The sequence below is a fragment of the Symphalangus syndactylus genome, chromosome 4 (genome assembly GCF_028878055.3).
Source record: "Symphalangus syndactylus isolate Jambi chromosome 4, NHGRI_mSymSyn1-v2.1_pri, whole genome shotgun sequence".
Taxonomy (NCBI): Eukaryota; Metazoa; Chordata; class Mammalia; order Primates; family Hylobatidae; genus Symphalangus; species Symphalangus syndactylus.
The window spans coordinates 134924364-134939032 of record NC_072426.2 but is presented as its reverse complement, the minus strand read 5'-3'; the positions used below and the strand labels follow the sequence as shown (position 1 = coordinate 134939032).

Genomic DNA, 14669 nt, shown 5'->3' with positions numbered 1-14669 from the left:
GTTGAGCGGTTTTGAGGGAGTTTCTTAATCCTGAGTTCTAGTTTGATTGCACTGTGGTCTGAGAGACAGTTTGTTATAATTTCTGTTCTTTTACATTTGCTGAGGAGAGCTTTACTTCCAACTATGTGGTCAATTTTGGAATAGGTGTGGTGTGGTGCTGAAAAAAATGTATATTCTGTTGATTTGAGGTGGAGAGTTCTGTAGATGTCTATTAGGTCCACTTTGTGTAGAGCTGAGTTCGATTCCTGGATATCCTTGTTAACTTTCTGTCTCGTTGATCTGTCTAGTGTTGACAGTGGGGTGTTAAAATCTCCCATTATTATTGTGTGGGAGTTTAAGTCCCTTTGTAGGTCACTCAGAACTTGCTTTATGAATCTGGGTGCTCCTGTGTTGGGTGCATATATATTTAGGATAGTTAGCTCTTCTTGTTGAATTGATCCCTTTACCATTATGTAATGGCCTTCTTTGTCTCTTTTGATCTTTGTTGGTTTAAAGGCTATTTTATCAGAGACTAGGATTGCAACCCCTGCCTTTTTTTATTTTCCATTTGCTTGATAGATCTTCCTCCATCCCTTTATTTTGAGTCTATGTGTGTCTCTGCACGTGAGATGGGTTTCCTGAATACAGCACACTGATGGGTCCTGACTCCTTATCCAGTTTGCCAGTCTGTGTCTTTTAATTGGAGCATTTAGCCCATTTACATTTAACGTGAATATTGTTATGTGTGAATCTGATCCTGTCATTATGATGTTAGTTGGTTATTTTGCTCGTTAGTTGATGCAGTTTCTTCCTAGCCTCGATGGTCTTTACAATTTGGCATGTTTTTGCAGTGGCTGGTACCGGTTGTTCCTTTCGATGTTTAGTGCTTCCTTCAGGAGCTCTTTTAGGGCAGGCCTGGTGGTGACAAAATCACTCAGCGTTTGCTTGTCTGTAAAGTATTTTATTTCTCCTTCACTTATGAAGCTTAATTTGGCTGGATATGAAATTCTGGGTTGAAAATTCTTTTCTTTAAGAATGTTGAATATCGGCCCCCACTCTCTTCTGGCTTATAGAGTTTCTGCCGAGAGATCAGCTGTTAGTCTGATGGGCTTCCCTTTGTGAGTAACCCGACCTTTCTCTCTGGCTGCCCTTAACATTTTTTCCTTCATTTCAACTTTGGTGAATCTGATAATTATGTGTCTTGGAGTTGCTCTTCTCAAGGAGTATCTTTGTGGCATTCTCTGTATTTCCTGAATCTGAATGTTGGCCTGCCTTGCTAGATTGGGGAAGTTCTCCTGGATAATATCTTGCAGAGTGTTTTCCAACTTGGTTCCATTCTCCCCGTCATTTTCAGGTACACCAATCAGACGTAGGTTTGGTCTTTTCACATAGTCCCAAATTTCTTGGAGGCTTTCTTCATTTCTTTTTATTCTTTTTTCTCTAGACTTCCCTTCTCGCTTCATTTCATTCATTTCGTCTTCCATCAGCGATACCCTTTCTTCCAGTTGATCGCATCTGCTACTGAGGCTTCTGCAATCTTCGCGTAGTTCTCGAAACTTGGCTTTCAGCTCCATCAGATCCTTTAAGCCCTTCTCTCCATTGGTTATTCTGGTTATCCATTCTTCTAATTTTTTTTCAAAGTTTTTAACTTCTTTGCTATTGTTTTGAATTTCCTCCCGTATCTCAGAGTAGTTTGATCGTCTGACGCCTTCTTCTCTCAACTCATCAAAGTCATCCTCCATCCAGCTTTGTTCCGTTGCTGGTGAGGAACTGCATTCCTTTGGAGGAGGAGAGGTGCTCTGCTTTTTAGCGTTTCCAGCTTTTCTGCTCTGTTTTTTCCCCATCTTTGTGGTTTTATCTACTTTTGGTCTTTGATGATGGTGATGTACAGATGGGTTTTTGGTGTGGATGTCCTTTCTGTTTGTTAGTTTTCCTTCTACCAGACAGGACCCTCAGCTGCAGGTCTGTTGGGGTTTACTAGAGGTCCACTCTAGACCCTGTTTGGCTGGGTATCAGCAGCGGTGGCTGCAGAACAGCGGATTTTCGTGAGACCACAAATTCAGCTGTCTGATAGTTCCTCTGGAAGTTTTGTCTTAGAGGAGTACCCGGCCGAGTGAGGTGTCAGTCTGTCCCTACTGGGGGGGTGCCTCCCAGTTAGGCTGCTCAGGGGTGAGGGACCCACTTTAGGAGGCAGTCTGTCTGTTCTCAGATCTCCAGCTGCGTGCTGGGAGAACCACTACTCTCTTCAAAGCTGTCAGTCAGACAGGGACATTTAATTCTGAGGAGGTTCCTGCTGACTTTTTGTTTGTCTGTGCCCTGCCCCCAGAGGTGGAGCCTACAGAGGCAGGCAGGGCTCCTTGAGCTGTGGAGGGCTCCACCCAGTTCGAGCTTCCTGGCTGCTTTGTTTACCTAAGCAAGCCTGGGCAAGGGCAGGCGCCCCTCCCCCAGCCTCGCTGCCACCTTGCAGCTTGATCTCAGACTGCTGTGCTAGCAATCAGTGAGACTCCGTGGGCATAGGACCCTCCGAGCCAGGTGCGGGACACAGTCTCCTAGTGTGCCGTTTTCCAGGCCAGTTGGAAAGGGCAGTATTGGGCTGGGACTGACCCGATATTCCAGGTGCCGTCTGTTACCCCTTTCTTTGACTAGGAAAGGGAACTCCCTGACCCCTTGCACTTCCCGAGTGAGGCAATGCCTGGCCCTGCTTCGGCTCGCGCACAGTGCGCTTCACCGACTGTCCTGCACCCACTGTTTGGCACTCCCTAGTGAGATGAAACTGGTACCTCAAGCAGAAATGCAGAAATCACCCGTCTTCTGTGTCACTCAGGCTGGGAGCTGGAGACCGGAGCTGTTCCTATTCGGCCATCTTGGCTCCACCGGCTAAAATTTACTACTTTATAACAGATGAAACATCTTGTATATTGAAGCAATCTAAACAATATGGTTAAAAACCTGTGGTTAAATATAGGCCAGAAATTCAGCTGTTATGTGCTGATATAATCAATACCTGGTTTTTACTGCCTTGTACATTCTGATTAATCAGTGCTCATCATCTATAGGTTGTTAAATGTTTTGTTACTCTTACATAATTGATTATAATCAATTGGTAGTTGCCAGAAAAATTTTCGCAGTTTTACATATGTGCTACAGATGTTCTTTTTTCCAAAGTTCCCATTTGCACTACCTTGAAAAATATATAAGCAATCAACTCAACAAAATAAATGATTTTGTGGTTTTTTCCTATCAACTCTTTCCAGACATCAATGCCTTAAGGCAACTCTGTAATGGTGTAGAGGCTCATAAAGATTTAATCTCTGAGGAAATATTTATGGAGTGTCCATTGGCAGTAAGATTATAAAGGTGTAACAGGGGTTCAGAATAAGTGCAAGATTTTGTCCCCGAATTCAGAGTGTCTGTTCTAGGGCCATAACTCTCAACCATGGCTGAGCCTCAACATCATACATTTGTTTTGATCTATTTAAGATTAGAAAACTGCTGAGAAAATAAAAGATCAGAAATGCTGTATCAGGATGAAGGTAAAGAGTAGGTTTGATATGTCTTTATACATATAACAAAACTCAAAACATAATTTTGAGGCTTGGTTAAGATTAATGGAGAACCCTAAAAAAAAGAGAATATGTTAAGAATTATATAACAAGAACAGCTGAATTCTGCAGTCTATTTGGATGCTAATCTGAGACCCCTCACCTTGTTTGGTGACCTCAACCAAGTTACTCAACATTGGTATATTTTAGTTTTCTTATCTGCAAAATGGGATTAATGATGGGACCTTTTTTACAAAGTTGTTTAAATGATAAAATTTCATGTTTCATTTAAATTGTTCAGCATAGCACTTGACATATTTACATGCTCAATAAACATTTATTATTTATTTTAAATATACTGAAATATGCTGTTTTATTTTAAATATATTGAAAACATCTATGCTTTGTTCAAAATGATAAGAGGATATTAGTTAAAGTCTAGCTCATTCAAAAAGCTGCCTGAAAAGGTGTTTATAAAATTGTTTATTAAAGAAAATTTTGGCTGGAATATTTTAATTCCATTTAGAGGAAAGAGATAAAAACATGAACCAACAAATATACCTTAGAAATGGTAATGGTAATTTAGATATGGTAATTTAGAAAGAAGGGCATTCTAACTAAAAGAGATTTGGTGTTACGGAATAACACATATTTCAATAAAACACTTTAAAAGTTGTAGTCTTGGACAATTTTTACATCATCGGGTGAAGGAATCTTGATTATACTAGAAAGGGAAAGACTATATTCTCTAGGTAGCTACATAGAACATATGGAAAAGGTTTATTTCAGGTTTTAAAGAAATTTTAAAAGAATTATCTGAAAACATACATTAAAATACGAATATACAGTTTTGCATATTTGAATATAAACAATCACAAATGCCATTCACATATATTCAGAATTTTCACTATTGTTTTTAATTATTCTTGTCCAGTGAAAGAATTCTTTGTTGTGATCTGATCTCCATGATATTTTCTGGTTGTAATGAGTTTTACCCGTTCTTGCCCTGTGTTTATATCTATGCTATGCAGACTAGATATCTTGCTGTTATTTTTCTGGCCATCGGTAATTACTTTTTGCTCAAAATCTTTCTAAAAATACTCTTAACTCTAATCTTTATCAACTAATTTCTACAAAAGTTTGGCTTTCCCCCCATTATACTCTACAACATGTCAAATATCTGCTTACTGTTCACGTGGGGTACAGCCTTTTGTCTTTTTATTTAGCATTTCAATTCCTTAACAGTGTTCTGTCTGTATGAGCCCTGTTTTTAACGGTAGCCTGTGGTGAAGGCTGAAGTTATATTATGGAGTTTGTATCAATAGTTACTTTTTGTGGAGGTTCAAGCTCCAAATCCTCTCCTATTGTGTAGCTCATAAGGCTTTCTCTCATTAAATCAGTGAGAGTGGCACCATGACAGTTTCCTCTGGGAGCTGTAGAAATGTGGTATGATTGATCTTATATAATGATATTGAGGATTTCTATTTTATTGAGAGTTATTAAGGAAATGTTCAGTTAAACCATATGACAGCCAGAGTGTACAGTACGTTTCCCCTTCCCTCCCTTTCCTCCCCTTCTCCCTCCCCTCTCCTCATCCCTTCTTCCTTGACTCCTCCTCCTCCTTCTCCTCTTCCCCCATTTATCTCTTTCTCTCTTCTCTTCTCTGATCTTTTTTTCTCTGTCAGAAGATTTTTATCATTTTCAAGGTCAGATTCAATAGCTCCATAATCATGTTCTTGTTTTCAATAAATCCGTACTGGATATCAGTTTGAGGGAAGCTATTTTTAACAGAAATTCACCTAGCGTAAATATAGGTAAAGCCAGAAATATTATAAGATACGCTTTTGGAGTACTATTATGTGAACATTGGTAAGTCAGTGGATACTATCATATTTTAAAGATATAAATATTTTTTAAAAATCACAATTCAGAGGGAAAACAGTTTCTTTACCAAAAGATGCTGACACAATTATTTACATTTTTCAAAAATGAAGTGAAGATAAATGCTTGGTTTTTATTGATAAATATTGTATATAAAATTAAAAACTGAGCAACACTTTAAAAATTTAGAAATAAACATGAAAAATTCTAAACCCAAAATTAAAATTGGGAAGAGGCAATGAACAAAAAACTCTTAGAAGGTAAATTCTCAGAGGAAATATATGGGAAAAAATCTTTAAGACTATTTATAGTAAAGTATATGCAAAATTTGCCAATTACAACTTAAAAAGCTGGAGAGGATATGGAGAAATAGGAATGCTTTTACACTGTTGGTGGGAGTGTAAATTAGTTCAACCATTGTGGAAGACAGTGTGACAATTCCTCAAGGATCTAGAACCAGAAATACCATTTGACCCAGCAATCCCATTACTGGGTTGTACCCAAAGGATTATAAATCATTCTACCATAAACACACATGCTCACGTATGTTTATTGCAGCAGTATTCACAATAGCAAAGGCTTGGAACCAACCCAAATGCCCATCAATGATAGACTGGATAAAGAAAATGTGGCACATATACACCATGGAATACTATGCAGCCATAAAAAAGGATGAGTTCATGTCCTTTGCAGGGACATGGATGAAGCTGGAAACCATCATTCTCAGCAAACTAACACAAGAACAGAAAACTAAACACTGCATGTTCTCACTCATAAGTGGGAGTTGAACAATAGAATACATGGACACAGGGCGGGGAACATCACACATTGGGGTCTGTCAGGGGGTAGGGGGCTAGGGGAGGGATAGCATTAGGAGAAATACCTAATATAGATGACGAGTTGATGGGTGCAGCAAACCGCCATGGCACGTGTATACCTTTGTAACAAATCTGTACATTCTGCATATGTACCCCAGAACTTAAAGTATAATAATGATAATAATAATAATGGTAATAAAAAGAATTTTCTGTACCAGCACCTCATATCCTCATTCTCTGTAGCTGAGAAAAGGAAGAAATACAGGGGTTGACATGTTTTACAATGTTTTCTTTTGACTCAAACTTCAGTGGATCTACCCAGCATTTCTTCTATGGCACATGCACTCTCACTGTTGTGGGGTGGGGGGAGGGGGGAGGGCCAGCATTAGGAGATATACCTAATGCTAAATGACGAGTTAATGGGTGCAGCAAAACAACATGGCACATGGATACATATGTAACAAACCTGCACATTGTGCACATGTACCCTAAAACCTAAAGTATAATAATAAAAAATAAAAAACCCTAAAACCCTAAAGTATAATAAAAGTAGATATACATAATAAAAATAAATAAATAAATAAATAAATAAATAAATAAAAGTGAGAGAATATTAATAGATCTTGTTTTTTAGGTTTAATATACAGATGAAACGTATCCATTTTTGTGAAGTGTTTACAGTAGTGTCTGGCGTACAGATAATTGCTCTATAAATAAAGATTAAATGCATTGAGTTTTGTCTTGATAATCTGTGGTTAGTTAGCTTTCTGTTACTGATTGCAATGGTATGGAATGCAAGAGTGTTTCTTCTTCATATAAATATGTCAATTATTCTTTCTTTTCTGATTTCTAATTTCTAACTTTTTTCATACTCAGTGAAGATTTCATTAACGAAGAATATATATAGTTTTATTATGGCATTTTTTTTGTATTTAAGTATTGCATATGGATTTTAACAACAGCTTTACTCGGATATTCACCACAAACCATAAAATTAACCCATTCAAAGTGTGCAACTCAATGCTTTCTAGTATATTAGCAAAATTGTGCAGCCATCATGGCTGTCGAAGTTTAGAATATTTTCATCCCTCCAAAAAGGACTTCAGACTTATTAGCAGTTATTTCCCACTCCCCCATCCCCTCAGTCCCTGGTTACCACAAATCTGTCTTCTATGTCTATGGATATGGTCATTCTGGACATGTCATATAATTAGACTCGTATAATTTGTGGCTTTTTGTGTCTGGCTTCTTTCACTTAGCATATTAATTTCAAGATTTATGCAAAGGCCCTAAGGCTGAAAAGAAAGTTTTATTCATGTTGCAGTATATATCGGTACTTTATTCCTTTTTATTGTCAAATAATACTCCATTGTATATATATACTACATTTTATTTATCCATTCATCCATTGATAGACATTTGGGTTGTTTTCACTTTTTGCCTTTTATGAGTAATAAATATAGCTATGCACATTTGCATACATTTGCATACAATAGTATATAGCTATGCACATTTGCATACAGTTTGTATTAGACATGTTTTCAGTTCTTTGGGGTATGTACATAAGAATGAATTGCTAGTCCTAAGTAACTTAGTTTAGCTTTTTGAGGAGTGGCCAAACTGTTATCCAAAGCAGAGGCACCATTTAATCTCACTAGCAATGTGTGAAGGTTCCAAATTTTCCACATCCTCTCCAACACTTGCAATTGTCTCTTTTTTATTTTAACCAATGTAGAGCATATGAAGTAGTATCTCACTGAGGTTTTTATTTGCATATCCTTAGTGACTAGTAATGCTGAATGTGCTTTTATGTGCTTATTGTTCATTTGTAAATCTTTTGAGAAATGTTCGTTTGAATCCTCTACCCATTACTTTAATCAGACTATTTGTTTTGTTTTGTTTTGAGATGGAGTCTCACTCTGTCACCCAGGCTGGAGTGCAGTGGCACAATTTCGGCTCACTGCAACCTCCACCTCTAGGGTTCAAGCAATTCTCATGCCTCAGCCTGCTGAGTAGCTGGGATTACAGGCATGTGCTACCATGCCCAGCTAATTTTTGTATTTTTAGTAGAGACGGGGTTTCCGCATGTTGGCCGGGCTGGTCTCGAACTCTTGACCTCAGATGATCTGCCCACCTTGGCCCCCAAAGTGTTGGGATTACAGGTGTGAGCTACCATGCCCAGCCTATTTGCTTTTTGATTGTTGAATTGTAATTACTCTTTATATATTCTGAATAGAAGATCTTTATCAGATAAATTTTCTTCAGATATTTCCTCTCTTCTGTAGGGTATCTCTTTACTTTCTTGATGTCTTTTGAGCAGCAAAAGATTTTAATTTTTATGAAGTTGAATTTACCTATTTTTCTTTGGTATGTTGTACATGGCTGTTGGGATTCACTCTTAGTGGTGAGCTAATGATTGAACAGGGATTTAATTAAATGACTTGCATCAGTAAGTCTCCCAGGCTTTGTTGAGGTTTTCTATCTCTGTTTTGTGTTACAGTATGAGTGTTCCTATATAGTTCACAACTCTGTCTTAGCCTTCAATTTCTGCTTGTGTAGAGTCTTATATGCAGCTAGAGATGAGAGAATAGGGATTCACACATCTCTACTGAGCATGCACACAGTCCTGCACATTTGTGTGGCCTTCTAGACTCCTAGGAATATGTGGAACTCTTCAAACTTCTCTACGGAGAGCCCATTCCTCAGGTTTATCTTGTAATGTTTTTTAGTCAAACTATTGTTATCTACAACTAGTATCTCTGTTGCAGAAAGTTGTAATGTTAAACAACTGCTGTTTTTTCCTTTCAATAAAGACTTTAGGGGGCAGGTGTGGTGGCTGATTACTATAATCCCAGCACTTCGGGTGGCTGAGGCAGGAGGGTCACCTGAGGCCAGGAGTTTGAAACCAGCCCGGCCAACATAGTGAAAACCTGTGTCTGCTAAAAATACAAAAATTATCTAGGCACAATGGCTCACGCCTGTAATCTCAGCACTTTGGGAGGGAGGCTGAGGCGGCCTGATCACCTGAGGTCAGAAGTTCGAGACCAGCCTGGCTAACATGGTAAAACCCTGTTTCTACTAAAAATACAAAAAAATTGGCTGGATTTGGTGGCACAAGCCTGTAGCACCTGTAATCCCAGCTACTCAGGAGGCTGAGGCAGGAGAATCGCTGGAACCCGGGAAGCAGAGGTTGCAGTGAGATGAGATTGTGCCATTGCACTCCAGCTTGGGCAACAAGAGTGAAACTCCATCTCAAAACACAAACAAACAAACAAAACCCAGCAATTAACCGTGTGTGATGGAGCGCTCCTGTGGTCCCAGCTACTCAGGTGGCTGAGGCAGGAGAATTGATTGAACCTGGGAGGCAGAGATTGCAGTGAGCCAAGATCATGCCACTGCACTCCAGAGCCTGGGAACCCTGTCTGAAAAAAAAAAGAAAAAAAAAGTCATTAGGGATAGGGCTCTTTACACAGAGTGAGCTTTAAGTGTTGCGGAAAGCTCAAATAAAAAGAAGTCATGAAAATGTACGTTTTCGAGGAGCTGCTAATCTATCCAACGGGTACAATTCTCTCAGGATAAGGTCTTAGAGGATCTTCAGACCTGCTCTTTCCCTTCCAGTGTCTTCTAGGATGATGATTTTCATAGCTGGCATAGTTTTAAGGAGGCTGGTTCAAGGCCACCATGAAGCTGTGGAGAGGTATTGAGGAAGTAAAGTTAAAATGCCACATAAATTTTGCCATTCTTACTAAGAGTCAGCAACTTTTCGAATAAATACTCTGTGGGCTATTGTGAACCTTTCTTTATTTCCAGAATTCTGAAAAAAATTGATTTTGGCAATTTTTGCCAGAATTTTCATTACCATAATAGAAGAGAAAATTTTCTGGTCTTTGCTGTTCTGGAGGTGCTTCATGGATTTGATTTTAATGGTGCAAGTTTTTTTTCCCTTTCTTTTTTTTCAAAATGGTTATGCATTTATCTCCACTATTTTGAAGTGGTATGGTTATTTTATTCAAATGTGTTGATGGTATCTGGGCTTGGAAAATAAATGCTATTCTATGTTATGGCTATAAATGTTATCACTGAGATCACACTGCTTTAATAATTATTTTTATTGGTAAATATATAATTAAATAATATACAAGTAGTAGATAACTACCAGTGTGAAGAATGCAGTTATTTGTTTTAGCCATAAATAAGAAGAAAACACATTATAGCTGTGCTAATCTTTTTTTATTTTTTAATTTGTAATTATTTATTTATTTAGAGACAGAGTCTCACTCTGTCGCCCAGGCTGGAGTGCAGTGGCACATTCTCAAGTCACTGCAACCCCTGCCTCCCAGGTTCAAGCAATTTTCCTGCCTCAGCCTCCCGAGTAACTGGGACTACAGGTGTGTGCCCCCACACACAGCTAATTTACGTATTTTTAGTAGAGACATGACTTCACCGTGTTGGCCAGGCTGGTCTTGAACTCCTGACATCAAGTGATCCACATGCCTTGGCCTCTCAAAGTGCTGGGATTACAGGCGTGAGCCACCGTGCCTGGCCTGTTCTAATCTTAAAAATGGGAACTAAATTAGAACACGTATGTGGAAATTAAGTTACTTTATATATTAAACATGCATTTCAAATAAATATTCAAAAGCTATGTTTATGAGTGAGATGATGCTTTTTAAACAAAACATATTGTTAGAAAATTATAATTACAGATCCTTTATGCTTATACATCCAACAATGCTCATTTTGATAATTTTAAGACAATATTTGAGTCTATTTGTTTTGTACCTGAATACACCTTTTAAAAATTGAAATTGTTACAATTAATTCAAAATGCAAATACCTGTTTCATTTTATTTTTAATAGGACTTTGGAGATGATGGGTCCTTGTATATTACTAAGGTTACCACAACTCACATGGGCAATTACACCTGCTATGCAGATGGCTATGAACAAGTCTATCAGACTCACATCTTCCAAGTGAACGGTAAGAAGTGATTTTTGTTACCCTAACTATTCAAAGAACACCACAGTTTGCTAGGAAGGGAGGCCTTCAATTTTTTGAGTTTATACAAGGTACTAATAATATTTCAAGTTTTGAGGCTCAACTGATAATGTAAAAGTTTTTTAAGTAAAAAAAATCACACAAAATTTCCAAGTGAATAAGCACTATAAATTAGTACTATTTTTGTTATAAAGTATTAGAGTAACTCATTTTAATTGGAAAATTAGAACACAAGACATTTACATTATTTTTTAGTTTAGAATATTAACAATTAGGCAAGCATAAATTTTAGAAACAAAAATTTTAAGCAGATCATCTATTTAATTGATTGTTTTAATGATATAGACTACTGTTATTCATGTATGGCAAGTTTTATACTCTTGATGGTTAATTTAATGTCTATCTATGAATGTTGACCAGGTGGGCTGATATCACGCCTACAATCAGAGCTTTTCTTTTTTCCTGATTTAATTCAAATTTTAGTTATTTACTAGCATTAATACAGGATTGCACATATGACTTATTAGTAAATATTTCATTTCCATAATTTATTGTAATATATATGTTAATATACTCTACGATTTATAAAAAGGAGGCAGAAACTTTTATGGCTTTCTGTAGGAACAGCAAGAAGGCTAGTGTGATGGGCATGAATTTAGAGGAGAGTGGCAGATAATGAGCTTGCAGAGGTCGCCTTGGGGCAGATCACATGCAGCCCTGTGGACTTAGGTAAATATTTGGATTTCCATTCTAAGTGTAAGGGGAAGCTATCGAAGTGTTTAGTATATACAGTAGCACATTCTGATTTGTTTTAAAATAAATAAATAGTTTAAAGACTATTTTAGTGTCCAAGTAAGAGATAGTGGTAGCTTAAAATATAGTCTTAATGGTGGAGTTATAAAGAAGTGGTCACATTTGGAATATATTTTAAAAGTACTTCTGTCAGTATCACGGACGAATAGCATGTGAGTGTGAGAGAGAGTTAAAAAATGATGCTAAGGAATTTGAAGGAAACAGGTCTACTCTATGGGTGTGCCATTTACTACTTTGAAGAAGGAACACATTTTGGGATTGGGTAAGATGAAATTTTAGTATTTTAACTTAAATATAATTATATTATTGATGAAAATTTCAAGTATTCAATTGAGGAACATGAAAGCCCAAAGTTGTATGTTCAGATAATATCAATATGTTTAAGTTGCATTGAAAGTCATAAATCTGAGCTTAATTAGGTCACTTTAGAAATAAGTATAAATGGATATGAAGTCAGAGGATTGAGCCTTGGATCTAAAGTTAACAAGTGGAGAAGACTGAGAAGGAGGACCCTGTGATGAGAAGTATGTGTACTGGCAATCAATTAATAAAATGTGCCAAAAAGTTTGAAAATATTGGGTAATCTGATTTGACTATTGTTGACACTCCAGGGGAGCAGATCTAGTTCTTGGTTTCTGGTGAAAATACAGTTTGTATCTAGACATAATCAAGTCTTTGAACCCAACTTTCAATGAAACCAGAGAAGAAAGCAGGCAAGATGCAAAGTTGATTCATGGTGTTTCCAGTGGCCTCAGATGTTTGGAGATGGACTTTCATATAAAAAGTAATTGTACCTGCTGATACACAGTCTTGAGAGAGTAGGACAAGTCTGTGCTGAGGATGCTCCTCCCTCTATGTAAATGCTGCATCCATGAGGAAATTGTTCTTGCACGTCTGGTCCTCACCTTCTATTTTGTGGTAATTGCTTACTGACTGTTTGCCTGTTCAACAAGATTAATGCCCTGCCTTTTTTTTTTTTTTTTTTTTAGCATCAGGGAGAGAGAGTCTCCAATTTCATTTTTGGCTAGCAATTAATTCTGTCTTTTATCTCTTATCCTCACTCCCAGTCCTAGATCTTCCATGTAAGAGTTCTTAGTAGTTTTTAGAGTGTATGGTGCATGTTCCCCACCTGCATCAGAATCACATAAAAGAAAAGATCACAGGTGCAGAACCCTGGACTTCACCAGCACTGTCAGGAAGTCTGACTTGAAATTTGCATTTTGAAAAGCTTCTCAGGAAATTGTGATACGTGGTAAAGTGTGTCAACTATTCTAAACGGCTGCTCTTCAGGAGCTGCTGCTCTTCATTCATGTCTGATGTAGGTTTCTTACGTAACTTATTCATTTGCCATGCTCCAGCTGGGAAACCCACGACGGAGACTTTGAGCCAAACTGCGTGCTTTGTGTTGCAAGGTTGCATTGAGCAGCACTGGTGAAAGGCAGCTTCCCTGTTTCATACCCTCCCGTGAATGAATTGCTTACTCTCTGATCTCGGGTTTTTCTAAAGATGGAATATGGACATAAAGAAATAATGAGGTCTCAGAAACAGAGTGCTCCCCATCAGACTTGGCATTATGAATTAATCAAGGGGAATTCAATATTAGCAGTGATTGCTTGTGCTGAACTCCAATGCTTTTCCTTTTTGAGGTACAAGGGTCCCTGAACCAATATCTCACAGAGAGCAAAACCAGTTTCTTTCCATTACGTCCCATAACATTTAAATTGCTCTGACTTTCTTGGTATAAAGATTTTCAGAAAGGGATGGGGTTTGGAGAGAAAACCAATGATATTATCATTGCTGAGAAGGCAAACAAGATGAGGAGTATAATTTAAGCACTAGATTTCGGTACTTGTGTGCAATTAATAACCTTTCCAAGACCGGCTTTTGCCAAGTATTGGTGATAAAACTATGATTATAGTCAATTCAAGAGAGAAAGAAAGTGAAAAAATCAAGAACACTTCTATCATTAACTCTTTTAAAGGAGAACATTTGCTGAAAGTAAAGAGAGAACTTTGCAATAGCTGCAAAGCGCCTGCATTCAAGGGAGTGAATTTTATAAAAGTTATAGATATGATCATCTTTTATGCTGATGGGAATAATCTAGTAAAGATTAAAAGCAGATAGTTTATAAGACCAAAAGGATAATTATAGTAACAAATCAATTAAATTTAAAATTGATGTGATCTAATTCACAGAAGGACAGACTGATCTTTGGAAGATGAATAGTTCCTCTGTTGAAACAGGGAGAAAGACAGACTGTTTGGGAAAAGATTCACAGTGTAGGAGCATGATGATGTCCTTTTTGCATCACCTAAAGTTTCTTCAGGGAAATGAATAATACCACTGGTTGAAAGTGAAGAGTTTGTAATGGCTTTAGTGGTTTGAGGAGGGGAAGACATGTTGAATAATTGTCTTGCAATGCAGGAGGGTGATTGAAATAATAATATGTAGTTGGTATGTTGGGGAGAGCTTGGAGTATTCATGAAGTATGTTTTCTTTCTGTTGTGGTTGACTGTAAAGTGGCCATGAGAGAAAAAAAGATTCTGATTTAGCGAGTGTTTTGTTTGTCAGGTGAGTAAGTGGGGGAATATTTAGGAAAGAAGAAGTTAAATAAGTTTACAAGGAAGTGATTACAGT

General features: G+C 37.5%; 1 protein-coding gene and 1 long non-coding RNA gene across 5 annotated transcripts in view; one reads left to right on the top strand and one right to left on the bottom strand.

Moving 5' to 3' along the window:
- FSTL5 (follistatin like 5) overlaps positions 1–14669 on the top strand; it is a 783576-nt gene that overhangs the window by 571890 nt on the left and 197017 nt on the right. For all 4 annotated transcript variants that reach the window (XM_055276294.2, XM_055276292.2, XM_055276293.2 and 1 more), the window contains exon 8: positions 11081–11201. In XM_055276294.2, coding sequence (XP_055132269.1) covers positions 11081–11201 — 121 coding nt within the window. The remainder of the gene's footprint in view (positions 1–11080; positions 11202–14669) is intronic.
- Positions 1–14669, bottom strand: part of LOC134736514 (uncharacterized) — a 67274-nt gene that overhangs the window by 21951 nt on the left and 30654 nt on the right. The gene's annotated exons all lie outside the window — the stretch shown is intronic.